At 53.2% G+C, this 27449-nt stretch overlaps 3 protein-coding genes across 11 annotated transcripts in view; 2 read left to right on the top strand and 1 right to left on the bottom strand.

Annotated features, from left to right (window-relative positions):
* The window catches only part of DOT1L (DOT1 like histone lysine methyltransferase), a 59957-nt gene extending 48415 nt beyond the window's left edge, over nucleotides 1–11542 (top strand). For 6 of the 8 annotated variants that reach the window (XM_037042436.1, XM_037042438.1, XM_037042439.1 and 3 more), the window contains 6 exons: nucleotides 2393–2976; nucleotides 3277–3482; nucleotides 5083–5147; nucleotides 5584–6519; nucleotides 7284–7904; nucleotides 9573–11542. In XM_037042436.1, coding sequence (XP_036898331.1) covers nucleotides 2393–2976; nucleotides 3277–3482; nucleotides 5083–5147; nucleotides 5584–6519; nucleotides 7284–7870 — 2378 coding nt within the window. In that variant the 3' untranslated portion in view covers nucleotides 7871–7904; nucleotides 9573–11542. The remainder of the gene's footprint in view (nucleotides 1–2392; nucleotides 2977–3276; nucleotides 3483–5082; nucleotides 5148–5583; nucleotides 6520–7283; nucleotides 7905–9572) is intronic. The other 2 variants (XM_037042437.1, XM_037042440.1) reach the window with 2 other exon arrangements.
* Nucleotides 11543–12902: 1360 nt separating this feature from the next.
* On the bottom strand, nucleotides 12903–15196 carry PLEKHJ1 (pleckstrin homology domain containing J1). Its single transcript, XM_037042448.1, has 6 exons — nucleotides 14919–15196; nucleotides 14753–14820; nucleotides 14598–14664; nucleotides 13686–13776; nucleotides 13537–13600; nucleotides 12903–13465 (listed from the first exon to the last, which is right to left on the bottom strand). Exons 1-6 carry the CDS (start codon nucleotides 15010–15012, stop codon nucleotides 13400–13402), a joined length of 450 nt encoding a protein of 149 aa, XP_036898343.1. The 5' UTR covers nucleotides 15013–15196; the 3' UTR covers nucleotides 12903–13399.
* A 239-nt stretch (nucleotides 15197–15435) lies between these two features.
* SF3A2 (splicing factor 3a subunit 2) lies at nucleotides 15436–27413 on the top strand. Of its 2 annotated transcripts, none has more exons than XM_037042446.1 (9): nucleotides 15436–15821; nucleotides 21982–22148; nucleotides 23488–23559; nucleotides 24267–24313; nucleotides 24857–24966; nucleotides 25957–26006; nucleotides 26086–26226; nucleotides 26411–26479; nucleotides 26585–27413. In XM_037042446.1, the coding sequence occupies exons 2-9, from the start codon at nucleotides 22023–22025 to the stop codon at nucleotides 27299–27301; spliced, it is 1332 nt and encodes a 443-aa protein (XP_036898341.1). In that variant the 5' UTR covers nucleotides 15436–15821; nucleotides 21982–22022; the 3' UTR covers nucleotides 27302–27413. The 2 variants fall into 2 exon arrangements, with proteins under 2 accessions (XP_036898341.1, XP_036898342.1); XM_037042447.1 differs by having other exon boundaries at nucleotides 21985–22148.
* Nucleotides 27414–27449: the final 36 nt, after the last annotated feature.

Below are 27449 nucleotides of genomic sequence, written 5' to 3' on the forward strand. Positions count from 1 at the left end.
TCCTGTCTGCACACTGAGCAGGGCTGTCCCCCATGGCAGGAGCAGCAGTGCAGCAAGTCCTGGGGGTCAGGGGCTCCAGGCTGCATCCTCAGTGCATTGCCTGAACCTCTGGTGGGCACCCTGATGTGGTCATGCTTGGTCTGGCTGTATCAGAGCCTCAGTGGTGTGGTGGCACTGTCCTTGTGAAACCACTGTGGGTGCTCGGGCTGCCCAGTTTCTGTTGGGTTGACCAAAAAGTTTGTTTTTTTTCCCTATAAGATGCTTCTAGTGACACTTAGTTGTCTTTGACTTCATTCAAAATGATTTTGTTAGACTGTACTGTGACAGCTCTCATATCAGCATGCATTTAAAAAAAAACTTTTCAAAACTGGTGAATTTTGTGTAGCCACTTTAATATTGAAGATAGAAGAAAATAAGCAAAATTTTTGGAATATTATGCCGTGTTATTTCAAGAAAAGTAAACATGCAAATGAAAATGGAAAAAAGCAACGAACAGAGAAAGTGCTGTGACTGATTGAGCATGTCAGAGGTGGTTTATGAAGTTTCATGCTGGAGAATTCTCACTGGACGATGCTCCGCAGTCAGGTAGACCAGCTGAAGTTGAGAGTGATCAGATCAAGACACTACTTGACAGCAGTCAGTGTTCCACCACGTGGGAGAGAGCTGACGTACTCAAAACACCCAAATTAAGTGGTGAAAATTGTGTGCACCACCTTGGTTATGTTAATCACTTTTATGTTTGGGTTCCACATAAGCCAAAGAAAACCTTCTTGACCTTACTTCCACATGCAATTCTCTACTTAAATATAATGAAAACGTTCTGTTTTTAAAGCAAATTGTGATGTTCAATTGAGTATGATGACGTGCTCGAAAAGAGGATACTTTACAATAACGTAGAGTGGAAGAGATCGTAGGGTAAGCAAAATGAACCACTACCAGGCCACACCAAAGGTGGTCTTTATCCAAAGAAGGCACTGTTGTGCATGTGATGGGAACAGAAGGGAATCCTCTATTATGAGCTCTTTTTGGAAAACCACACGGTTAATTCCCATAAATACTGCTGCTTCCAGTTAGGTGAACTGAAAGCAGCACCTGACAAAAAGCATCCAGAGTTTAGTCAACAGAAAACTCAGTCTTCCATCAGGATAACAGAAGCCCACACGCTTCTTTGATGACCAAGCAAAAACTTACAGGTTGGCTGGGAAGTTCTCATTCATCAGCCGTATTCACCAGACCTTGCACCTTTGGGTTTCCATTTATTCTCTTAATGGAAAAAAATTTGATTCCCCAGAAGGCTGCAAAAGGCACCTAAAACAGTTCTTTGCTCAAAAAGATAAAAAGTTTAGGGAAGATGGAATTATGAATATGTCTGAAACATGGCAGAAGGTAGTGGAACAAAACAGTGAATACATTTTTCAGTGAAGTTATTGGTGAAAATAAAAAATGTGTCTTTTTTCTTTACTTAAAAACTGAACAAGCTTTTTGGTCAATCCAGTAGCTGGGCCTGGTCTCCTTCAGAGAACTCCAGTTCTTAACACATCTGTGTGTTGACTGCTGGGAAGGTGAACTTTGGCTCTGTAGCCTCGGCAGTGGTCCCCAACCTTTTTGGCACCGTGAAGTAGTTTCATAGAAGACAGTTTCTTCCACGGACAGGGTGGGGAGCATTGGTTTCAGGATGGTTCAAGTGCATTACCATACACTCAAGCTCACCTCCCGCTGTGTGGCCTGGTTCCTAACAGGCCCAGACCCGTACCAGTCCACACTCTGGTGGCTGGGGACCCCTGGCCAGAGGGACTCTGTCAAAGCTATGCACCCCTAGTATGACCGTCCACAGACAGCCGGTGGACGTATACCACTGAAACTGCCGTACCAATGACTGGCAGCAAAGCCACTAGATCTACAGGCCAGGCTGCAGTTTGCAGACCTGTGTGAACACGTGCCCTGTTTGGAAGTTATTTTTCCAGTCGTAAAGAGTAAAATGCAGAGCCCACTACTGACACTAGTCCTTCCCTAGTCTTCCTGCATCACACTACTCCAGTGCAGGAGGTACTGTGTGGCTGGCAGCATGACAAATTCTGTCTCAGCCAGATGTCACAAGGGTTCCTGAACCTTTATGAGAGACCCCAAGAGAGGGCTCGGAGTGGGGAGTTGTACATGGGCTCCAGGGCCTCCAAAGATGCCACATCCAGACATAAGAAGGAGTTCACCATGCCTGGGTGTTCTCACCTGCACTTGCACTAGCCTGAGGGTACTTGCTTCATTCCTTGGTGCCATATCTGGGGGCAGCCACGACATGGAGAGTTCTTGGGCTGAGTGTCCTCACCAGCTCCACCTAGGGTAATGCCGTCTTCTCTTGGGATGGGCTTCCCTGAGAAACTGTGTCCCTTCCCAGCAGGTTTCTCCTACACTGGTTCAGTGGCCATCAGTGGGGCCCTGGCAGGCAGCCCAGCCCCACTCGCTGCTGGAGCTGAGCCCCCCGCCTTCGATGAGTCCTCTAGTTCGGGGAGCCTCTTCACCACCATGAGCTCCCGCAGCTCCACCCCACAGCACCATCAACTGCTGGTGCAGCCCCGGAACTCCGGTCCAGCCTCACCGACTCACCAGCTCTGTGTTAGCCCCCGGCTCAGTGCTGCCCAGGGCCCACTCCCTGATTCCAGCAAAGGAGACCTTCCCCCTGAGTCTGGCTTCTCAGATCCAGAGAGCGAGACCAAGAGGAGGATTGTCTTCACCATCTCAGCTGGTGCCGGCAGCAGCAAGCAGTCACCTTCCAACAAGCACAGCCCTCTGCCGGGGGGTGCCCGTGGAGACAGCAGCCAGAGCCATGGACAGGACAGCCGAAAGCGGGGCAGGAGGAAACGGGCATCAGCCGGGACTCCCAGCCTGAGCTCGGGTGTATCCCCCAAGCGCCGGGCCTTGCCATCTGTCGCTGGTCTCTTCACACAGTCTTCAGGGTCCCCTCTCAACCTGAACTCCATGGTGAGGCCAGAAATGAATGGCTGGGGCAGGAGGTAGGAGAGTCACCCAGCACAGGCAGGCAGGCAGGCATGTAGACATTAGGTCTCTTGTTTCCAGAGCTGGCTGAGATGGATGGGCAGGGGCACAATCAGGAGCCCAGCCACATGCTGGAAGGGGGAGGCCAGCAGACTTCTTGATTCCCTAGCCCTCTGTACTACCCTGGGGGAGCTCGGGCAGGAGGGATCGGAGCAGAGTCCTTGGGGTGGGTTCTGCAGGGAAGCCCACTGACAGCATTGTGCTGTATCTGTGCTGGTCCCTCAGGTCAACAACATTAACCAGCCTTTGGAAATCACAGCCATCTCGTCCCCTGAGAGCTCCCTGAAGAGCTCCCCTGTCCCTTACCAGGACAATGACCAGCCGCCCGTGCTCAAGAAAGAGAAGCCCCTGAGCCAAACCAATGGGGCCCACTACTCCCCACTGACCTCCGATGAGGAGCCGGGCTCTGAGGACGAGCGAGGAAGCACCAGGTGAGGTGCAGGGCCAGGCTGGGCGGTCACTCCATCCTTGGGAAAGGGGCGTCCTCTGGTAGGGCTCTGAAGGACAAGCCTCCTGTGGTCATGTGTGACCTCCTGGGGTCAGGAAGCCTCCACTTGCCATTAGTTGGGGGCAGTACAGGGGTTCTTAACAATCACTCCCCATCTGCTCCCCCTCCCCCAGCCCCTGCCGCCCACCACTCACTTTCCATCTCCATGACTCTGACTGCTCTTATGGCACTGAGCACACTGTCCTCAAGGTTCATTCACATTGTAGCAGGTGTCAGAATGTCCTTCCTCTTTCAGCCTGAAGAATGTTCTAGTGTGGATGGACCACATTTTGTTTGTCCGTTTATTTGTCCATGAACAATGGGATTTCTTCCAGATTTTAGCTATTGTGAATGGTGCTGCTTGAACAGTCATACGCATGTTTTTCAGTTGTCGCAATTTACCTCATACGAAGTGGAATTGCTGGGTCACATGATCATCCTGTATTAATTGTGTGAGGAACTGCTATCCTGTTTTCCGTAGCAGCTGCTCCATTATCTCTTTCCACCAACCACTCCCTCGGGTTCCAATTTACCCACGTGCTCACCAGCACTTGGTGCTGTCTAATTTCATTCTTAATATAATAGTTATTCTTATGGGTGTAAAGTCGTGTCTCATCCTGGTCCTTTCATATCCTTGAGAACTAGTGATGTTGAGCATCTTCTCATGTGCCAGTTGGTTGTCTGTTTAGGGTCCTTGGCCCCGCCTTTAATTAGGTGTCCTTTGTTGAGTGATAGGAGTTCTTTATTTTGGATAGTGATCCCTTATCAGGTACCTGGTGTTACAGTGTCCTCTCTCTCTCCCTGGGTTGTCTCTTTACTTGCTTGCTGGTGTCCTTTGAAGCAGGAAAGTGCTAAATTTTGACAAAGTCCCATTTTACCTGTTTTCTTTTGTTGCCTGTGCTCTTGGTGTCTCGTCAAAGTTATTTCATTTTGCTCCTCTTCTATATACACACATTATGTTCTCAGAAGTTGCACTTGGGTGCTCTTCTTTGTCTCAGGCACTTCCAACTTACTAGTTCCAAGATTATTCCAGAAGTTCTGTGTCTCAGGAGGTCACACTGACCTTGGAGACAGACCATAATACAGTGACACACAGAATGCACACCGTTTATAATTTGGTACTGCTGCAAATTCCACATTGCTGCAGCACGTGATGTCCTACATGTTCCATGCCAACACATTATACAGGACACAGTACGCCACAGCAAGCACCGGGATTTTAAACAGCTTGAGAGACAGTTCCATTTGGGACCTCTGTGTGTCTCTGTATTTGGGGAAGCAAAGTTCCTATTCCTCTGTAGCAGCAGAGCCCTCAGCTCTGTTCCCCACACCAGGACAGCATCATACCAGCAATGGGGCCACAGCATGGGTGTGAGGGGCACTAGGGTCTGCTCTGCCTGGCAGTCACAGGTTCTCCTTGAAGGAGGTCTTTGGGCAGACAGGCTGTGGGTCTACTGCTGCCCAACCCCCCTGGGCGACAGTACACATACAGCTCTTAGCACGCACAGGGATTTCAAACAGTCATCTTTTTTTTTTCTTGATAGAATTGAGAGAAAAATTGCAACTATCTCCTTAGAAAGCAAATCTCCTCCGAAAACCTTAGAAAATGGTGAGTAACAGTGCTCCATTGCATGAATCCCCAGGGCTAGGTGACATGCCCATCGGTTTTGCACAGGCATTCCTGAGCACAGTGTGCCAGGAAGGCCATCCCCACCACAGGCCAGTCTCAGTGCTGCCAAGTACCACATCCTCGGTTGCATGGGTAGCGGACCTGTTTCCTTCCTGGTTAAGTGGCCAGAGTCTGGCCTGTTGACTCATCCACCCACCTGCCCTCCCTACCACAGAAGCTGTCCTTTTGTCTTTACCTTCTGTAGTCCCACCCTAATCACACACAGGCCAACCTTTCCCGGGTGGAAGGGCATCATTCTGAGCTATGGTGGTCTGAGCCCATGCAGCTCCCTCCCAGACCCCCTCGGTGACTTTGCTCCTGCCCCATGTGGCCCCTCAGAAGCACCCAGGCCTCAGCCCCTGCCTCTCCTCGTCAGGTGGCAGTCTGATAGGAAGGAAGCCGGTGCCCTCCAGCGAGCCCATCAACAGCAGCAAGTGGAAGTCCACCTTCTCGCCCATCGCCGACCTCAGCCTGGCCAAGGCTGCCGACAGCCCACTACAGGCCAGCTCCGCTCTGAGCCAGAACTCCCTGTTCGCTTTCCGGCCCGCCCTAGAGGAGCTTGGCTCAGTTGATGCCAAGCTGGCCGCCCACCCCAGGAAGAGCTTCCCGGGTGCACTGTCAGGGGCTGGCGGGCTGAGTCCCGTCAGCAACCCTCCCAACGGCTTTGCCTTCAACGGGGGCCTAGCTACCGACCTCAGTTTACACAGCTTCAGTGATGGTGCTTCTCTCTCCCACAAGGCCCCCGAGGTGGCCAGCCTGGGTGCTCCCCTGAGCTTTTCCGCCCCTAGGGGCAAGGAGGGCAGCACGGAGCCTGGCCCCTTTGTGAACAAGAGGCAGCTGGATGTACTGGGTGGCCCAAAAGGCGAGGGGGTCAAGGGCAGGGAGGCAGAGGTGGGCCTGCCTATGTGCACGCCCTCAGACAAGGCCTCGTCGCATGGCAAGGTGGGCAAGGGCCGGGACCGTGAGCCTGACTTCAAGAATGGCCACAATCTCTTCATTTCCGCCGCTGCCGTCCCTACTGGGGGCCTCCTCAGTGGTCCAGGCCTCACCACGGCAGTATCCTCAGCAGGCGGCACAGCCCCCTCCTCCCAGACACACCGGCCCTTCCTGGGCACTTTCGCACCTGGCCCACAGTTTGCCTTGGGCCCCATGTCCCTGCAGGCCAACCTAGGCTCGTCTGTGCTGCAGTCCTTGTTCAGCTCTGTGCCGGCTGCTGCCGGCCTAGTGCACGTCTCATCAGCTGCAACAAGACTGACCAACTCGCATGCCATGGGCAGCTTTTCCTCTGGTGTGGCAGGCGGTGCAGTTGGAGGTAGGCAGAAGCGCGTCTCTCCTGTCTGACTCTGGTCCCATGGGACCTGCTGTGGGGTCTGAGATGCCAAGCCATTGCCAAGGCGTCCTGAACCACTGGGTTTAATCACAACTGCTTTACAGGTTCCTTTCCAGAACCCTCTAAGGGGTGAGAGGCTGTTCTCGTGTGTCTTTTTGTGTCCACTTTGCACCCGCCACCTTGTTCCTTTTCATGAAACACAGATGTGACTGTCACATGGGCAGAGCACTCACGTGTGAGTTGGCCTGTCAGGCTCTCCAGTTGTGACAGTGTCTCATAACCTTCAAGAGAGCTGGCGCCGTGACTAGGGTTTTTCTGCCTCCCCATGGAGGTCACTGTCAGATCTGAAACAGCCTGTGGGCTCTGGGCAACTTTGGGGACTAGCATTGGGGACAGAGTAGCCACAGTGTCTACTGCACTGTGACTGTGCAGGGTGGACTAAAGCCACGGGGTTGAGCCTGCTGTGGTCCTAGACCTCCACAGGTGGCTCCTTGCTGGGGCATAGGTGGGCAAGATGCTCACAGCAGGGAGCCCAGAAGGGCATGCTGAGGGGGGTGTGGCATGGAGCCATCCTGCAGGTAAGTCTCACCTGGCCACCTGCACTCCTGCTGCCTGCTGCTTTGTCCCTGCACCTGCGTGCACTCAGAGCTGCGGCTGCTGTCTGCTTCCCCTTTTTTGCGTGTGTCTCTTCGCTTGCCTGGAGAATGCCCGCCTGTTGAAGCTGAGTTTTTCTCTCCTGTTTGCAGGTATCTTTAACCACGCGGTGCCTTCCTCCTCCACTCATCCGTTTGGAGCCAGTTTCGGCAGCGGGGCTGCTTGTCGCAGCACCACGCTAAGCTTAACCCCCATGCAGGCGGTGGCCAGTACCCCCGCCTCTTCCTTTCAGGCCCTGTCCTCTGTGGAGACGAGGCAGCCCCCACCCCAGCCTCCTCTGCCCATGAGTCGTCCCCCTGTGGGGCCACCAGCACTCCACGAGCCCCCCCCTCCTAACGCCGCCTTGCCTTCTACTCCCGTGATGCTCCCTGCTAACTCTGAGCCCGTGGTCCTACAGAAACTTGCGCCCCTCCCGTCTAACCAAGCTTTCTTACCTGCTTCCTCTGCCGCTTCTCTGCCTCCTGCTAACGCCTCTCTGTCCATCAAGCTCGCCTCCCTCCCTCACAAGGTCTCCCGCCCCTCTTTCATGGTGCACCACCAGTCCCTGCCAGGGCTGGCCCTGGCCCAGGCCTCGCCCATGATCCCGCAGGCCAGCTCCACGGGGCCATCCGCCATGTGGGTTTCCCTTGGCATGCCGCCTCCTTATGCCGCGCGCCTTGCGGGGGTTAAGCCGCGATAAAGACCTTGGTTAGCTAGCCGTTCTGTTCTGTAAGGTAAGGCTAGAGCCCAACCAGGTGACCTGTACAAGAAACTCACCTGTCTTTTTTTCCACAGAGAGTGGATGAGCTCTAGGGCTCTACAGAGGGGCCTGGGACTGTTGGTTCTGAGAGGCACCAAGGAAAAATAAGCACAGGGCGGGAAGGGAGACCATGGCAGCCATGTATATTGGCCTCTTGAGTGCGGCCTGAGTACCACCCGAACCTGGGAGGGCATGACCTCCATGCACATTGGCCTTCCCACCAGGTTTCATGGTGCTCCAGCCCAAGGGGGCAGCAGATCAGGGAGGCCCTACAGGCTGGACAGGCAGGGACTGCATTAAGTCCTATAGGATGGGGCCATCGGCTTGGCCCATACAGCCCAACTCCCTCTAGCTGCCACAATCTAGTTGTGTGTCTGTGCGGTCAGGGACAGGCAGCCCCGCTGTGGGGCAGTGGGGGCAGCTCTGAATCTCAGCATTGCCGTTTGCCCACTCTTGGGCCTCTCTCCAGCTTGCTTCATTTAATGTACTTTGTGGTTTTAGGAAAATTCCGTGTGCTTGAGACCCCTGGTATTTAGCAGGCTTTCAGAAGATGGTGGTTGTGCGTTGAGCTACTTAACTAGAGGTCCCTGCCTGAAGAGACCCCAACCCACATGCACCGGAGGCCAGTGGATAAAGGGATGAGCATGGTGTGCCCACAGGAAGGGCTTCCTGGACAGGTGGTTGGTACTCCACTGGCCTCCAAGGAATTGGCCCCATGCATTTTGGCTGGCATTGTGGTGGCAGAAAAAAGTAGTGTAGGAAGGACCAGACTTTTGGAATGGGGTAAGGAAGGTGGCTCTGAGGCCTTCAGGGAAGCCATCTGCTCCTCTGCCTGCTGTGAGGGCATTAGACAGCTGAGCCCCTAGAGCAGCTGACCCAGCTACTGCTGGTGGGGCAAAAAGCGCCCTCCTAGCAAGTCTGCAGCTGATAAGTACTCCAGGTAGAAGTTGGAGGCTAACTGGGCGCCGAGAACAGGATAGGAGCTCTACCTGCTATACTTGGCTGTCTACCTGTGTTTAAGTAGAAACAGACAAGGCCACAGAGTGTCCGACAGCCTTGCAATGGGGGCTCAGGTCTGGGTATGGACAATGCCTTGGTCCTGATGGAAAAGCCGGAAGGTAGGGTGGCTCCAGTTCCTAGTGGCCTCGTGCTGTCAGAGTGGGCACTGGGGCTAATACTGGCTTGAAGAGGTCAGAGGTGTGTACATGGAAGCATCTGGGTGTCAGCCTCCCTATCCTGACCCACAGTGGACAGCTGCTTTCCATTCTATCCTGGGCCCATCATAGATGGTCTCCTCAGACTGGACAGTGATGACCTCACTTCCAGGGCGTGCAGGCCTATCAGTGCAGCTGTCCACAGGTGCAGCACCCCCTTTCCATGAGCTGGCATGTGGTGACCAGGAAAGGTCTCGGTTCCAAGGCTGCCAGGGAGGAGGGGAGGCTGGGACCCAGTGCCCCATGAAGGGCCTTGGGGTGGTGACCTCCTGCCTTTGACCGTACCACGGGCGTGGCATAATGTGTCTGCAATGACCAAGTTCCTTCCATCTGTCTGTAGGCTTTGGTTCCCAGCCTGGGGATGTGTGGGCTTCTCTGAGTGAGACGCTAATGCTGTGCTGCCTTTCCTCCTGCACCGGTCTCTGCAGGTAACTAGGATTTCTACCTCAACCTCGAGACCTGTGCAAGGACAGGTGGGCCATGAGGCTGGTGGCCAACCCAGATGGCTGGACAGACCAAGGACAAGGCTCTGCTGTGAGTCCACGCTGCGCCGACCTGAGGGAGATGCTGGGCCTGTCTCCAGCTTACTGTCGATAGTTTTAGATAAAGTATTTATCGTTTTTTAAAAAGTATAAACAATTTTGACTTATTCCATGGAAGTCATAAAGGCAACCTATTAAGAAATGTAAATACTATATATGAGAGGATCTATATAAAGACATCGACCCAACGGACTGGCCCGCCAGCGGAGATGCCAATAGCCGGGCCCGGTGCTATCTCATCGCCAGGCCTCGCCGTCTCCATGTTCTCTTGGTGCTGACTTGAGGTTGACCAACGCCAAAACCAGTCCTTGACGCGCCTGCCCTGTCATCCCCACACTTTCCCATACCAAAGGCACGCCTGTCTCCTAGTTGAGGGTGGTTCCCTTGGTTTTTAATGCCCCTCAGAAAAGGCCCTCTCCCCCACCCCGTCACTGTGAATGCTCCAGCCAGATTGTCAGCCCTGGTCCCTGGGATGGCACCTTTGGCGTAGGAAGGGCCAGTGGGTGGCCTCCAGATGCTGCTCGAAGGAGGGCTGCTGTGAGTGGTGCTCGTGGGGCAGGTCTGGTACTTGACTCCAATGTGGGGCTCTGGGAAGCAAGTGCTTTATCTGTATGTCTGCACTGTCTTGGGTTTGTGCAGTCCGGGAGTGCTGGCTGGGTCGTGGGGTAGGTTAGCCGTGGGTGCCTGGTGTGTCTGTACAGAAAAGAGTCACGCTGACAAGTGACAGTATTTTATATAGATGTGATGAAAATTTATAAATTTCATAGACTTGACTTCATTTATTTTTAGATGGTATTAATGCACAGTAAACTTTAAAAAAAAAGGAAGAAAAATGAGCGGGAAAACCTTTTTATTTATTCAAGTGTACACAAGTGGGGTTGGCCCAGGGCCAGAGCACTCCACATCCTCCTGGTCAGTCCATGCTGCTGCTCCATGGCCCTTCAGTCCCATGACTGGGGTGACAGCTGCCCTCACACTGGAGCAGTCTCCATGGTGCTTGGGAAAGAATGCACCTCGGGTGATCGAGGGCAAAGGCTGGCTTTGCAGGAAGGCAGGAGAGCTGTTTGGAAGCTTCCAGAGGTTGCCAAAGGGTTCTTGGGTTCCTCCAGCGCTGCAATCAGTCTCAACCAGTTCTGGGTCTCTCAATTGAGCAATGTTTGTACGTTGTCCCTGAAAGGGCGTTTCCAGAAGCCTCAGTCCTCTTGAAGGGCAGTCAGCCAAAGGTCCTGGCTGGTAGGGGGGCCTGGACCCTGGGAGGGGGGTGCTCCAGCCTGGGTGAGTTCAGTCAGAGCCCTGGCTGCTCTGGTGCTTGTCCCATGATGTGGCACCGCCAAGGAACATGGGAATGAGAACTCAAAGCCTCAAGCTCCTGCTTTCCCCAGCCTGGCCAGTGCAGCCCATCCCTCCAGATGTGGTTGCCCAGGTCCCTCTGCCTGCCTGCCTGGGAGGGTTGCTAAGGCAGGCCTCACCTGGCCCCTCCCTTCCTGATCCTTGGGGGCAGGGCTAGAGCTGGCCTTTCTAGGGGGTGGGCAGTGATCTTGTAGAATACAGGCTCAAAGGGGTGCAGAGTAGGCGTGGCTATTGACCTCATTTCCTCAGGTAGAGCCCTGCCTCCTGCTTGCCCTGGGGTGGTGCCTGGCCCAGAACAGTAGTTGAGGCTGAAGATGGTGCTTGGACAGGTTTTCATAACTGGCTGTCCTGTAACTGCTGCCCTGGCTTCCTTATCTCCAGGTCTGTGCTTTTGGCACACGAAGGTGCTTTGCTCACCCCGTGTCCCACAACCCCATCCCCAGCACCAGGGCAGCACCCTTCTCCATGTTGGGCACACAGGAATCCCTAAAAAGCTGCAGGGCTAACAGCAGGAAAAGTCAGCAGGTGGCAAGTCCCCAGTCTGGACCCAAACAGTCCTGTACTCAACACTGCGTCACTTCATGGTGACTGTGCACCACTGTGTAGGACTTACTACTGATGTGCCATGTCTGTGCTCCCCACACAACCAAGTCTGCCCAAAAGGCAGAGCTGGGTTCTGCTGGTTAACACTGTGGTCTCCTTTCTGGGCCCATCCCCCAGCCCTCCTGACTGTGAGATCTAATGGCCACCAGTGGCAGCAAAAGGCAGCTGCAGGAGGGAAGGCCAAATGAACGACCCCACCACCACCACCACCATGGGGAACGAGTTCTCATCTCTGGGCAGAGACCCAGTGTTGCCCTGACTGCGGGCAACTTCAGAGAAGCCCAGGGCTGTGAGGGCACTTTGCTCAGGAAAATCTAATTCAGAACACCCTCCCAGTGAGGAGGAGCCAGCCTTCCCTTCCATTTCTGACTTGTGATTATTTAAGACACACTTGCCCTTTTATTTATCCGCGCCGTCACAGGAGACTTCATTTCCCCACCACCCTGTCATTCCCATTTACATGGTCCATCCACGCCAGCTTGTGTGGCTTGTGTCTTGTGTGTCAATGACCTTGACTGTTATTCAGACTGGCCCTGCTTTGTCATTCTGGTAGACCATGTTTCAGTTGGGGTCGCTGGTGTGGCCCATCCCTTTGGGTTGCTGGCTTGACCCTCCTTCCCTAAGGAAACCTCACTGCACTCTGATTTCCATCTCTAGACTGTAATAAAATGTTTGTTTTGTTTTCACTTGAACCTGGTCTGCTGGCATTTGTCCCTGGTTAAAAAATGCTGAGGCCTTAGGGACTTGAGGGCCCCACGTGGGGAGGATGGTCACACACAGCAGAGGCCCCAGCCTGCTACTGAAGCAGCTGCTGTGACTGGCAGACAGGGAGTGCCCACCTCTGGGAGGCCTAGCCCCTCTAAGGATTACATCTGACTAGGTGAGCACACCCCTCCCCCTATATAAGGATAATCCTTCTGATGAACTAAAACCAAACCCCTCCCAAGTCCCCCACCTGCACTTAAGGGGGAGGCCTGTTACTTAAGGTTGGATCATGAGCCATCTGAGGATCCCTTCACCACCACCCTCATTCTCTCTAAAGGCCTCTGAGCAGGGCTCCCAACACTTCCTGCCTTTCTAGGCTCTAGGCTGTGGGTCTCCTCCCCTCAATTTGGGCAGCTCAGCCTCTTCTTCCCCAGCACTTAAACCTCAGCCTGGAGAGGGCCGCTGATCCCCAGGAGCCTCACTTCCCTCAGAAACCAGCTCTGCCAGCCTGTGGTGGACATACAGCCCTCTTTGCATTCACTGTACCACTGTACCACATGGAAAAGAGGTACCTTTATTTGAACAGAACAAGCATGCCAGCCCGAGAGCAGAAGCTTCCAGCTCTGTCCAGAGGTGTTGGCTGGGTCCTGGCACTCAGCAGAATTCACAGCAGTCCAGGAAGCACGGCCCTGGCGCCCTTCACAGCTTTATCGAGCTTCATACATTCAGCCTGCACAGGGCAAGAGCTGCGCCGACCTCAGGCACCCACTGTGCCCTAGATGGACGAGCCCCAGAAGCCAGACACAGTTCCTGGGAGTAGACACTCGTCTCCTAGCAGCAGCGTGTGGCACCAAGAGGTGCTGGACTAGTCTGATGGGTCCCAAGGCACAGCCTCTGCTCACCCTCATGAGCCTTGGGTTATTGAAGTCTTTAAGCCAAAACACCTCACTTCGAAAATCCAGGTTTGGCCAGGAAACCCAGGGCCTGGCGAGGGTGGGGAAGGCTCTTTCAGGCCCCAGTGAGTCAAGCTGAGGAGCCCAAGCCCAACCCTAGACTCATGCCTTCAAGCCACTCAGCTGGAACCTGGCTTCCTCCGATATGCCGAACTGTTCCAGGGGGTCCTGTGTGGTGGATGGGTAGCATGAGCCCTGGCCCAGGAGCAACCCCCCCACTTCCCATTCCCTATGCACACCTTGCCAGTCATCTTCTGGATTTCATTCCTGTAGAAGATGACGCTCCTGCGCATGAACTCGTAGCTGGGGAAGGAATTGGCCTGTGCTCATAGGGCCTGGCTCTGTCCCTGCCCCAGGCCCCCAGGCCAGCCCACACCCCACACCCCACCTGGCTCGACGTAGAGCCCCCATCCACTCCTGACACTGCTCCTCGCTGCAGCACTCAAAGTGATACTTCCTCTCCGGATCCTCGATGAAGCCTGCAGAGGAAGGGGTCCCAGTTTCTCCCTGCTCACGCTCACCTCCACCCAGACTGGCCACAGGTGTTAGCTTCCTGTTGCCACTGTCCACAGCTGTCCCCTCCTCCAGCCCCAGCTTGGAGTTGTTACTTCTCTCTAGCTGTGGATTGAACTGTATCCCCCAAAAGGGTGTGTTCAAAACCCAGTTTCTGAAACCCAAGAGTAAGGCCTATACGGATACAGGTAGTTACAGATGTAAAGCTAAGGTCACACTGGAGTGGGGTGGATTCCTAACACAATAGAATTGGTGTACTTATAAAAAAGAAAAACTTGGCCACAGACGAGCAGAAGAAAGGCAACAGGACTAAGGAGGCAGAGAGGAAGGAGATGCTTCTACAAGCCGAGAAATGCTAAAGATTGCCAAAGATCTCCAGAAACTGGAACAGCATAGCACAGATTCTCCCTCAGAAGGAGTCAGTCCTGCTGACTCTCCAACCTCGAACTTCTGCCCTCCAGCACTAGGAAAAATGAATTTTTGCTGCTAAAGCCCCACAGTGTATGGCACCGAGTTAAAGCCATTACAGGAAACTAGAAGCCCCGCCTTCCTCTGCAGACCTGACCCTCTCAAGTGGAAGCACCCCAAGAGGACAGTGCTAGCCAACCTGGAGTGAAAATCCTGGTGGCCTTGGCGTTGGCAGTTAGGAAGTGGCTAGGACGGATGCGCACAGCCTGCCCCACAAAAAAGAAACCCAAGTCGGCCAAGGACGGCGGACTTTGTTTCTGGGGAGGGGCAGAGCAGAACTGAGGTCACCTCCTGCCTAATCCCCGAATCCCGCACTCACCGATGGAGAAGCCGGTGGGTTCTTCATGGGTGACTCTGCAGTGCTCCAGCAGCAGGGCTCCGACGGGCTGGGAGGCAGACGGGCCGGATGGGCGGGCCTCCCCGCTACCCTAGCCCCCCGACCGAAGCCCGGGGCCCGCCTCCCTGCCGCCCTACCTCGGCCTCGTCGGTCCGGAAGTAGAAGAGGAAATTGACCACCAGCTTCACCAGCCTCCGCTTCACCACTGTGAACACAAGGCGGGCTCGCGCAGGCTCGGCGACCGCACACGCCCCTCGGACCCGCAGCCCCACCCGCCCAGTCCCCAGCCCCTGCACGGCTCACCGCTGCCCTTCTTGGGGCCCCGCATGCCGAGCTCGGCCGCCAAGTCGGCCGGCTGCCGGGACAACGCCTGCAGTTCTTTCTCGTTGTAGCGCATGGCGCCCCAATACCCAGAACGCGGAGGTTGCGCGGCGACCTCCCGGCCACCGTCACCACTTACACCAAAAAAAATTTCCACGGCGTTTTTCCGGAAGCGCTCCCAAAGCTATTGCGCCTGCGCAGTCCACAACTCTTCATCCTGTCAATCACCGGCCAGGGGCCAGAGTACAGCAAGGGTTCGTGGGCGTACGGGATTGTGGGCGAGAGCGATAGTCATTATATGCAGTAAAGTGGAAANCGGCGACCTCCCGGCCACCGTCACCACTTACACCAAAAAAATTTCCACGGCGTTTTTCCGGAAGCGCTCCCAAAGCTATTGCGCCTGCGCAGTCCACAACTCTTCATCCTGTCAATCACCGGCCAGGGGCCAGAGTACAGCAAGGGTTCGTGGGCGTACGGGATTGTGGGCGAGAGCGATAGTCATTATATGCAGTAAAGTGGAAACAAAGCGCCCCTAAGAATGATGACGCCCTTTACTGAAATAGGAACAGGCGGAGGAGGGGAGTTGCAGCCTTCCCTCCCGCAAGCGCTGCCCTCGGGCACGTTAAACCGACCAAGAGATTGTTTGGAGAGCCTGGTGGAATTGGGTACTTTAACGTCTTGCGTGCATTTTTCCAGCCGCGCCCCTTCCCTCGCGGCTCCATTGTCCTGCTCCCGCCTCTGGGCGGGCCGAACATGCGCACCTGGGAAGTCCCGCCCCGCTCACCCCCGGAAGTGGTTCCTTAGCCCGCGGCACATGCGCGTTGGGGCGTAGTCGTAGTGGCGGTGGTGGTTGAAAAAGCGACGGAGTTGCGGCCTTGGTTGCAGGTAAGGAGAGAAGCAAGAGCGGCCCACGCAGGTCCGGGAAGGGAGCGAAGGTGGGCGAGGGGCGTCTGCGGCGCAGTCTAAGGACTAACGGCTGCGTCGCCGACTACTGAGGAATGTCGGGCCTGTGTCCTCGGCGTCCACCCCAGCCGCGCTCGCTTGAAACTTGCCAATGACCCGCTGAGATCAAGTCGGGGTCGCAGCTCGCATGGCGTCTTCCGGTTAACCGAGGACCTCTGCGAGCAGTAATTTGCGTCCGTTAGTTGACTGGCTCTGTGATCCGGAAGTCACGATTTCGCTGAGCCTCAGTTTCTACATCTGGAGAGGGAGCAACAGTAGTTACCGGTTCCAGGCCAACTGAATAGTAATTGCGGTCCTGGGGACGGAGAGCCCAACACCGCGCCAAAGGCCACTAGAGCCCGTTAGCTGGCCACATTTCGCCAGCAAAGCCCAGAGGTAATTAAACGACTTGCCCATGGGTCACTCTTATGCCTGGACCGCCCTTTCCTATACCCTTTGGCAACGCAGAACGAATGAGAGAAGCTACCGATAACAATCTGTTTGCCAGTTTTACGGCGATAAAAAGATTAAAGGTTTTTATTTCCCCCATTAAAAGCTGTCACTCATTCCTGCTCCCTCCTTGGTCCTAGAGGCCGCTTCTGCTCAATGATTAAAGCCGGTCCTTTGTAAATAGCGACTCTTTCTGGATATGCCGCTTTTAGACGCGGCTTGCTGAGTTCCTGCTGTAATTGAGGTCTCATTTCTGCCTCCCACCCACCCACTCCATCTTCATCCTCCATACTGGATGTGCTTCTGACGTGAGCATCAGTCAAATCATTAGTTTTGTTTTCTGAGACTGAAAATAAGATTCCCTGTTAAGGCAAGTAGCATATTCATCTGTGCTGCTTTTCCTGTTCTGTTCTTTCTTCTCGTCAAAGCTTATTTTCTTTGCTATCTGTTAATTTTTCCTCAAAGCTACAGCACCTCACATAGTGATAGGTTGTATTTTCCCACAGGTTTAAACGAATCAGTACTTTTGTTTTTCTTTCCCTCATACAAATATTTCTCTCAGACGTTGGCGTTCTCCTGCTCTGCTTTGTACTGCTTGCTTACAGCGAAGCAATTGCCCTAGAACTTTGTTAGTGCTGTTCTAAGTTGGCTTCTGGTTTTTTGTTTTTAAGTTTTTATTTATTTTTAGAGAGGGAAACATCAGTGTGTGGTTGCCTCTTATGCGCCCCCTACTGGGGACCTGGCCTGCAACCCAGGCATGTGCCCTGACTGGGAATCTTACCTGCAACCCTTTGGTTGGCAGGACAGTACTCAATCTACTGAGACACACCAGCTGTGGCTGGCTTCTGTTTTCAGTCTAGTGGTTTTCTCCTCTTCCTTCTATAATCTCATAGCCTGGTAGTTTTCAAAGAAATTGATTGATTCAAGATTGTTTGATTGATTTTGAGTCCTTGGTTATTTGAAAATGGCTCTATTTACCCTCACAGTTTGGGTATAAAATTAAAATTCTGGGTTGAAAATCTACATTGAGATGTGAGAGTGTTGCTCCTCTTCCCAGTTCAGTGCTGTTCGGAAAAATCTGGCCGCATTCTGCTTTCTGACCTTTTCCTTTTTTCTCTCTATTAGAAACAAGGTTTTCCTCAGTGGTGTAGTTTCATGAGCCATTTATGGAAGGTCTTTTTGTTTCTGTAGGAAGATTTAGACCCTTTGAGTCCTGGGACATTCCTGTTCTTTGGTAATGTTTATCTCTGTTTTTTCTGTTCTCACTCTGGAATTTAATCTAGTTTCTTGCTCTGCTTCTACTTGTTTATATTTTGTTCTCCTTTATGAGAGATTGCTTTGACTTTTGTTAATTTATTTTAAAGATTTTTTTAGGTTTATTTATTTTTAATTTTTTAAAGATTTTGTTTATTTATCTTTAGAGAGAGGAGGAGGGAGGGAGAGAGGGAATCATCAATGTGTGGTTGTCTCTCGCACACTCCCTACCGGGGACCCCACAACCCAGGCATGTGCCCTGACTGGGAATCGAACCGCAATCGTGTGATTCGCAGGCCCGCACTCAATCCACTGAGCTACACCAGCCAGGGCCAATCGATGTTTCTGTCCCTCTCTTTCTCCCTCCCTTCCCCTCTTTCTAAAAATAAATAAATAAAATCTTTTTAAAGAGAAAGAAACATCACTTTATTGTTCCACTTATTGATGCATTCATTGGTTGATTCTTGTGTGTGCCTTGACCGATGAATGAACCCATGATCTTGGCATACAGGTACCAACTGAGTACCTGGCCAAGCAGTTTTCTTTGACTCTTACCTCTAAGCATTTGTATTCAGTTGTCTGGACCATCCTGTCTCTACTTTCCAAGGATTCATTCTCCAGGCTGCCCTTTGGCATCCTGTTCTAGTTTCATTTTTAAAAAAAGATTTTATGTATCTATTTTTTTTAAGATTTTATTTATTTATCTTTATTGGGGAAGGGAAGGAGAGGGGGAAAGAAACATCAATGTATGGTTGCCTCTCGTGCATCCCCTGCCGGGAACTGGCCTACAACCCAGGCATGCGCCCCGACTGGGAATCGAACTGCAGTTGTTTGGTTTGCAGGCCCGTGCTCAATCCACTGAGCCACACCAGCCAGGGCTATGTATCTATTTTTAATATAATTAATTAATTCATAAAAAGAGAAGGGATGGGAGGGAGAGAGGCATCAAATCTGTTGCCTCTCACTTGCACCTTGACTGGGGATTGAACCCACAACCCAGGCAGGTGTCCGGACAGTCGATCCTGGGACTGTTTTTCCACTTTGCAGGACAATGCCCAACCAACTGAGCCACACCGGTCAGGGCTCCTCTTCTAGTTTCATGGTACCGTACCTTCTCTGATAATTAAGGGGGGGTGTTATCATCTTCTATTGAGGTTTCCATTGGCTTTCTTTCTCCTTGGGTGCTTTGGGACTTTTTTTTGTGTCTGTCATGTGAAGTTACCAGCTCTTTGTGTGAGAGGCATCCTTCTTATCTTGTGGATCTCAGTGGGCCTTGCAAGGAGCTGGTGTTTTCCTCGGGGCGTGGAGGATCCTTCAACTCTTAGTGTCTGAGAATACTTTTTCCTGGCACTCTTTCCCCCAGAAATGTCTCCTGGAGTCCCCTCATGCTGGGGGCCTCCTGGCTGGGTCAGTAGGCAGATTTCAGTGGACTCTCCCCTCTCTTCAGCCTGGCCCTCACCCGTAGCCTCTCTTGTGCCTGCCGCTCTCACCTGAGAGGCCCCTCATTCTAGTTCTTCTGAATATAAAACTGATTTCCCAGGGGAGCTGAGGTTACCAGGGCAGGGACCTTACTCTCAGGGTGTTCTTTGGAGTGGGGTTCTGCCAGGGGAGGGATGACGTAAGCTATGAGTAACCAGCAGCTTGGTTTTTGATAGTTACTTAATTTCACTCTTAATTTGGTGAGCAATTAAGTACCGTATTTTGCAGTGTATAATGCGCACTCATGTTTTTTGCCCTAACTTTCAAAGAAAAGAATCTTTCATTTTAATGTTTTACCTCAATTTTTTATTTATTTATATTCAGGAACAAAACCAGTTATTGTATTCCAGGGTATTATTTTGCATATGGCTGTTGTTACTGCTTTGTAGAGTTATACTTTTATTTTTATTTTTTTTAATATATTTTACTGGCCCTGGCTGGTGTAGCTCAGTGGATTGAGCACAAGCCTGTGAAGCAAAGGGTCACCGGTTCAATTCCCAGTCAGGGCACATGCCTGGGTTGCGGGCCAGGTCCCCAGTAGGGGACATGTGAGAGGCAACCACACATTGATGTTTCTCTCCCACTCTTTCTCCTTCCCTTCCCCTCTCTCTAAAAATAAATAAATAAAATATTAAAAAAATATATATATATTTTACTGATTATACCATTGCGGTTGTTCTATTCCCTCCCTTCATTCCCCTCCACCCTGCACACCCCCTTCCCCACCATTCTCCCCCCTTTAGTTTATGACCACGTGTCTCAAGTTCTTTAGATTCTATATTTCCCCTACTATTCTTGCCTTCCCCCTATTTTCTACCTACTGTCTGTGATACTTATTTTCTGTGCCTTCTCCCTTCTTCTTCTCCTCCCACTCCCCTGCTGCTAATCCTCCATGTGTTCTTCATTTCTATGGTTCCACTCCTGATCTAGCTGTCCTCCTGGTTTGCTTTTGTTTTAGGTGTGGTTGTTAATAACTGAGTTTGCTGTCCTTTCACTGATCATATTTTTTATCTTCTTTTTCTTAGGTAAGTCCCTTTAACATTTCATATAATAAGAGCTTGGTGATGATGAACTCCTTGAATTTGACCTTATCTGAGAAGGGCTTTTTCTGCCCTTCTATTCTAAATGAAAGCTTTGCTGGATAAAGCAGTCTTGGATGTAGGTCCTTGCCTTTCATGACTTGGAATACTTCTTTCCAGCCCCTTCTTGCCTGTAAGATCTCTTTTAAGAAATCAGCTGACAGTCTGATGGGAACTCCTATGTAGGTGATTGCCCCCTTATTCTTGCTGCTTCTAGGATTCTCTTCTTCATTTTAATCTTGGCTAATGTAATTATGACGTGCCTTGGTGTGTTCCTCCTTGGGCCCAACTTCTTTGGGACTCTCTGAGCTTCCTGGATTTCCTGGAAGTCTATTTCCTTTGCCAGATTGGGGAAGTTCTCCTTTATTATTTGTTCAAATAAGTTTTCCACTCGTGGCTGTTTCTTTTCCCCTTCTGGTACCCCTATAATTCGGATGTTGGAGCGTTTCAAGATGTCCTGGAGGTTCCTAAGCCTCTCCTCATTTTTTTGAATTCTCATTTCTTCATTCTTTTCTGGTTGGATGTTTCTTTCTTCCTTCTGGTCCACTCCCTTGATTTGAGTCCCAGTTTCCTTTTCATCACTGTTGGTTTCCTGTGCATTTCCCTTCATTTCAATTAGTTTAGCCTTCATATGTTCCTCTAATTTGTGACTAAAATCAACCAGTTCTGTGAGCATCCTGATCACCAGTATTTTGAACTGTGCATCTGAGAGGTTCACTGTTTTTCGCTTAGAGTTATCGGCTCTGGGGCTTTGAGTTCTTCTTGAGCCATATTTTGGACTGTTCGTGCCTGTTTTGGGTGAGGAGTGGAGCCCTAGGTGTTCACCAGGGCGGGGCAACTCAGTCTCTGGGTTGTGACGCTTTATGTGGGGGCGGGGTCAAAGGGGAGCAATGGCAGTCCCCTCTGCTGCTTCCCGCCGCTGGGGCCTCCACGGTCTGTCTCACTGCATGCGAATGTGTGACCAAGATCAGCCTGCCGCCTTACGCCCTCACTGGGTCCTCCACTGGGGCCTGCACAGTCTTTCTCACTGCTCACTCCTTTGCTGGTTTTATCTGCACGTGAATGTGTGACTACGGTCAGCCTTCTGCCCTGCACCCTCACTGGGTCTGCCCTGCACCCTGCCTGGGTGCCTGGGGTCGGGGGATCCTTCCTGTCCAACCCTGCTCCGCTGCTGGCTCAGCCCCTCTTACCAGTCCGGTTGAACGGTTCGTTGTTGTCGGACTTCCATATAGTTCAATTTTCTGTTCTTTGGCTGTGTCTTTGTTTACTAAACCTTTGTTGTATTCAAACTTGGTTGTGGGAGAAGGCACAGTGTTTCCACCTACGCCTCCATCTTGGCTGAAGTCCGAGTTATACTTTTAATGCATAAGCATAAATAAAAGAATTAAAAACATCTACATAGATATGGAATTAGTACTACCCATGTATAATGCGCATCCTTACTTTTCCTTCAAAATTTTGGGCAAAACAGTGCACATTGTACACAGCAAAATGCGGGTATTTGCTCGGGTTTGGATTTCCCTGAGCCATTCAGGTTTCTCACAGCAGGTACTTTTCCCAGCACCAGCTGGCCACTAGTGATTTAGGAGCTTATTCTGGCCATTTCAGAAGGAACTGGGCTTGTTCCAGTCCCAGGAAGAATGAAGATTGGTCTCTTGAGGGTTTGTAGATGAGGCTTGGGAATGGGCGGGGGGGGCAGGAGTAAGGGGTAAGAAAGGAGGGTGAGTGTGTGGTCTTCTCCCTTGCCTACTCCTCCTCCCAGGCTTGAATACCCCAGGCCCAGGGAGGTCCCAGTGACAGCTGCCACTTTCTCAACTCACCGCCTCTTCCTTGGCTTCCAGCAGGTTTCTCTCCAGTCTGATAGACCCCCAAGGCCCTCACCATGGACTTCCAGCATCGTCCAGGGGGCAAGACTGGGAGTGGGGGCGTGGCCTCCTCTTCAGAGAGTAACCGTGACCGCAGGGAGCGCCTCCGGCAGTTGGCCCTTGAGACCATTGACATCAACAAGGTGAGTGGGGCCAGGAGGGGTTTTGAGGCCCAGTGGTGTGGTTCCATTTCCTTTAAGGGGCCAGGAGGGGTTGCCCACAGCCTACCTCTCACCCTGGAGCCACATTCCAGACACTACTTGCACCTGTGCTCTGGAGCACTGCCTGGCTCTCTGGGCCTCGGGCTTCTCCTCTGTAAACAGGGAGCCTGACCTAGAGCAGCAGGTCTCCACTGCTTACCCAGGACTGTCTGCTGTTAGTGACCCTACCTTTGAAGGGTTTTGGTTTTGTACCACGTAAGACATTTTGTTTTTGTTTGTTCAATCTACCAGCGACATGGGAAATCTCCAGTGGGGAGGGCCATGGTGGTATCACATGAATTGATATCATTCCAGCCATAGGCAGTGAAGGGCCAAGTTTCAGTTCAGCCACAGCCACACAGGGCTATTAGTAGACCAGTTCTCCCCTTGGGCACTGCCGACATTGGTCACCAACAGTCTGTGGGGAACATCCTGGACACTGTGGACTGTCAAGCAGCATCCCGGTCCCTCAGTGCCAGGAGTAGCCCTAATTATGATGACCACAGATGTCCCCAGATTTCTCCCAGTGGCCCTTGGGACAGAATGGCCCAGGTGAGGGCCAAGCAGTCAATGTATGGTTCACTGTAGACTTTGAAACCCCCTGAAGTGTATAGAGCCCTTGCATGTGCCAGGCACCCCCTAAACTTCTCAGAGTTCTCACTTGTGATACCGGTTATTGTCCCCATTATCCAGATGAAGAAACAGTTGTGAAAGATGACGCAGTCCCTGGGCGGTCAGTTTAGGATTTGAACACTGCGAGTCTACTTTGTGCCTGCGGTCAGCAGCACTGTCTTGATGCCCCGGTTTATGCAAAGTCACCTGTCTAGTGCACGGGACTTGTGGAGACATGGGTCTTCATGGCCTTTCCCTTAACCCACTTTCTGGTGCTCTGCCTTGTGCTGTGACACCTGGAAGGCTGGCGAGGTTTGGCCAGATCCCTGCCTGGCCCAGGAGATGGGTGACCAGCAGTGCTCGTTGGGCCTTGCATCCTTCCAGATCCAAAACTGCTGCCAACGTAGAGCTAGGGGCTCCCCAGGGACCAGCAGTGTCAGCCCCTACCTCTGCCGAGTGGACTCAGGTGGTCTCACAGCACTACCCTAATGGGCTCCTGCTGAGCCAGCCCCAGGCTGCTTCCAATCCTCAGTCCCAGAACACCTGCCCCAGAGGACAGCAGCCACCCCTCGAACAGCGAGGGGGCAGCCCTGCTTCTCAAGCACTGTTTCCGTCAGGCAGGGCCTCGTGGTTCCATCTTCCTTGCTCTAATGGACTGCCTCTTTCCCAGGACCCTTATTTCATGAAGAACCATCTGGGTTCATATGAATGCAAGCTGTGCCTGACACTTCACAACAATGAGGTGAGTTCTGTGTCTGCTCTTTGCACGTGCCCTCCCTGCCCCTGTGGACAACCTCTCTGGCAAGATGCGCTGCTCCCACCCGTCCTCCAGGACCTTGTCTTATTAATCTGACATGTCATTCAGAACATGGCCAAGGGCAAAGGTGCTCTGATAGGGGCCTGCCACTCACTTCTGAACTTCTTCACTGAGCGAGACTTCAAATGCATCATTCTGGGAGGTCACTCCAAATGAAGGCCGAGCCCCCTCTGTCCCCAGCCTTCATCCTGCATGCTCAGCCCTCCTGGAGGCCACCAGTGCTGTGGATTTGCTGCTTGTCCATTTTTCTTTAATACCATTGTTGTACGGGTACACATCTGTGAGCATTGGGCACACCCCAGAGCATTCAATGTTGGGTTTTGAGGCCCAGTGGTGTGGTTCCATTTCCTTTAAGACCGTGCAATCATCCGTACAAAAGTCTGACAGGTGCTCACATTGGGCTCACTGTGCAGCACTGAACAGGCCGTGTTCGTCCTGTCCCTGTGGTGTCACACACACAGCCACGGACGGTGTGTGTACCCTTGAACAGTCTGAATGTCAGGGTCTCTCCTTTCTGCACTCTGGAGAGCAGGTCCTACTCCCAGCAGGAAGAAAGGAGAATAGGCCTGGTCGAGGGGCATCCAGTCCCCATCCCTGCTCTCTGTCTTAAACTGTGTCCCTTCCCACTCTAGGGGAGCTACCTCGCACACACCCAGGGGAAAAAGCACCAGACCAACTTGTGAGTATGTCACCCCCACACTCAGCTCAAAGCCTCAGGTCCTGGGTCAGGAGCTGGCACTTCTCTGACGCCTCTGTGAGCTGTACCGGATGATGATGTAGAGGTGGTCTGGGGCCAGCCCAGCCTGGGGTCAGGGCGTTGAGCCCTGCCTAGTGCGGTGGGTGGGGGGTGGCTATCTGGGTGTGAGGGGAGGAGCGAGACATGCTCCTTACCTGGCCAGAGTGAGGGTTCTGTGAGTGGAGAAAGGTGGGGTTCTTGGAGGGCTCCCTAGTAAGAGATAGGACAGTGGGATGTAACAAAAAGAGAAAGGTGCCCATGCCTGTCCCATCCATTTCCATTCAACCCCAGGCCCCTCATCTGACCCCCACTCCCCAACTCCCTCATTTAGCAGAGGTTCTCCAAGGTCAGTGCGGGGGCAGGATGGCTCCTAGCACCTGGGCCATGGCCTTGGCTGTGTATGTGAGTGCACATGTAAGTGCGCACATGAGTGCACGCACGTGAGCGAATGAAGGGGCTGCAGTGCTGTGTCTATCCTGCCTACAGGGCCCGGCGAGCAGCCAAGGAGGCCAAGGAGGCCCCTGCCCAGCCAGCGCCAGAGAAGGTCAAGGTGGAAGTAAAGAAGTTTGTAAAGATTGGTCGCCCAGGCTACAAAGGTAAGTCTGTCTGGAGGTAGGCTGGCCTACAACTGGCACAGGCAGGGGTGAACCTTTTGGCCAGGACTCCAGACCCATCCCTGAGTCATATGTACACTGGCCTTCACCTGCCCATACTTCTCACTGCTCTCAGGGACTGCTTACCCCACGTGGCCCCCACCTTCCCAATATGAACTTTTCTTAAACTTGACCATGTGGACACAGTGTCACCTGTGTGCCTGTCAGGGTGTCATGGGAGCTAATGATTCTTTGCATTCCTATTAAAGATGAGTGATGTGTGGGAAGGCAGCAAGCCTGATATGCCCCTCTCCTCGGAGCTTGGAACTGGGTCCTGGCTCCTGTTAACCCGAAGAAGAAGCGGGGTGGGAAGGTACAGGTGTGTGTTAGCAAGGAAGAGGGCTCTGCGTTCCCTGACTCAGAAAGCCAGTTACATGACTCAGTTGGAACATAGGGGACTGTGTTCTAACAAAGTGTGGCGGTGTCCTATGTGTGACTGGCATTGCAGATAGTACTTAGTGTGCAGAGGCCCTTGGGCAGGCCTACTTATGAACCAGGCTGCAATGGCACGTGGGCCACCAGAGGTCTTTTGGCTGTGATTGGTCGTCCATCTCTGTCATGGGTGTAGAGGGAGAAACTGGAAGGCTTATGGGGGAGTTTGATGTGCCTGGGAGCTGTATGTAGGAGAGCGTGGAAGCTGCAGGGCTCCAATGCAGAGGGCGTCCTCTCCTGGAGGCAGGAGTGTAGGCCTCACTTGCCCCCTACGCCTGTTGCCTCCTCTTCTCGGTTCCTGTTCAGTGCTGTCCCAGGCCCCGGGTCAGGGTAACACAGAGCCATTCTTCTGCCACCACCTGTATGGTCTCAGGCAGGTGGTACCTACAGCACAGAGACCTCCTAGGCCTGTGGTGCCCTACAGCCAGGTGGCCTCTCTGGGGTCCTGAGGTTTGGGAGGGTGACGAACTGGACTGAACCTGAGACCCTCCTGTGTTGCAGTGACCAAGCAGAGGGACACAGAGATGGGCCAGCAGAGCCTCCTTTTCCAGGTGAGATGAGGCCCAGGGCCCAGTCATGATGGAAGGGGCTCCTAGAAAGCAGTGCTGCCACTTAGCTGTGTCCCTCCAGATCGACTATCCTGAGATCGCTGATGGCATCATGCCACGCCACCGCTTCATGTCTGCCTATGAGCAGAGGATTGAACCCCCGGACCGCCGCTGGCAGTACCTGCTAATGGCTGCCGAGCCCTATGAGACCATTGCCTTCAAGGTAGCTTGCACAGCCCATCCTAGGAGTGCCGTAAGCCACGTCTGGTACCTCCAAACCAAGCCCTATCCCCTCCGAAGTCCTTCCCCGCTGGGCCTGCTCTTACACTGAGGGGCACCCCCTGCCTGAACCTGGGCCCCTGAGGGCCCTAAGGCCCATCTTTGTTCCTTCCCTCTCCCCTTCACAGGTGCCAAGCAGGGAGATTGACAAAGCCGAGGGCAAGTTTTGGACTCACTGGAACCGGGAAACCAAGCAGGTAAGTCACTCTAGGTCTGGGCAATTCCAGGGCCTTTTGTTGGCTGCCTTGTCTCTCCACCTAAAGCCCCAAGGGGCTCCACTCAGATTTTCTTTTTCTCTCTAGTTCTTCCTTCAGTTCCACTTTAAGATGGAAAAGCCTCCTGCCCCGCCAAGCCTACCCGCTGGGCCTCCTGGAGTGAAAAGACCACCCCCCCCACTGATGAACGGTTTACCTCCACGACCACCGCTGCCTGAGTCTTTGCCTCCGCCTCCGCCAGGAGGTCTGCCTCTGCCCCCCATGCCACCCAGTGGGCCTGCACCCTCAGGGCCCCCAGGCCCTCCCCAGCTGCCCCCACCAGCTCCTGGTGTCCATCCACCAGCACCAGTGGTCCACCCTCCAACATCTGGGGTCCACCCTCCAGCTCCTGGGGTCCATCCCCCAGCACCGGTGGTCCACCCACCATCATCTGGGGTCCATCCCCCTGCTCCTGGGGTTCACCCTCCAGCTCCAGGAGTCCATCCTGCAGCCCCAGGCGTCCACCCTCCTCCATCTGCTGGAGTCCACCCCCAAGCCCCAGGGGTGCACCCACCAGCTGCCTCGGTCCACCCACAGGCCCCGGGGGTGCATCCCCCTGCCCCTGGGATCCACCCCCAGCCTCCTGGGGTCCATCCCCCTCCTCCTGGAGTTCATCCTCCAGCTCCTGGGGTCCATCCCCAGCCTCCTGGGGTTCACCCCTCCAATCCTGGGGTCCACCCCCCAGCTCCCATGCCCCCAATGCTGAGGCCCCCGCTGCCTTCAGAGGGCCCTGGGAACATTCCCCCTCCTCCCCCAGCCAACTGAAAAGCTGCCCCTTGTCCCTGCAAGTTTACTCCCATGCTTTCCTGTCTTTTCCCTGTCAAAGTTTTTGTATGGGACTGCCGTGTCCCCGGAACCCATTAAATAGCTGCCCTAGGCACCTGGTTGCACTGCTGTGTCCATGGGTGGGCAG

This window comes from Sturnira hondurensis, unplaced genomic scaffold (genome assembly GCF_014824575.4).
Source record: "Sturnira hondurensis isolate 20B ecotype Veracruz unplaced genomic scaffold, ASM1482457v3 Scaffold0003693, whole genome shotgun sequence".
NCBI lineage: Eukaryota > Metazoa > Chordata > Mammalia > Chiroptera > Phyllostomidae > Sturnira > Sturnira hondurensis.

Bases quoted from the DNA above. Each gene is read 5' to 3' on its own strand.
- PLEKHJ1 (XM_037042448.1), bottom strand. From the start codon at position 15,012: ATGCGCTACAACGAGAAAGAACTGCAGGCGTTGTCCCGGCAGCCGGCC. The intron at 13,777-14,597 runs GTGAGTGCGGGA...CTTCCTCTGCAG, and splicing joins ACCCACCGGCTTCTCCATCG to GCTTCATCGAGGATCCGGAG. The intron at 13,466-13,536 runs GTGTGCATAGGG...TCCACCACACAG, and splicing joins TCCAGAAGATGACTGGCAAG to GACCCCCTGGAACAGTTCGG.
- SF3A2 (XM_037042446.1), top strand. From the start codon at position 22,023: ATGGACTTCCAGCATCGTCCAGGGGGCAAGACTGGGAGTGGGGGCGTG. The intron at 24,314-24,856 runs GTGAGTATGTCA...TCCTGCCTACAG, and splicing joins AAAAAGCACCAGACCAACTT to GGCCCGGCGAGCAGCCAAGG. The intron at 24,967-25,956 runs GTAAGTCTGTCT...CCTGTGTTGCAG, and splicing joins TGGTCGCCCAGGCTACAAAG to TGACCAAGCAGAGGGACACA.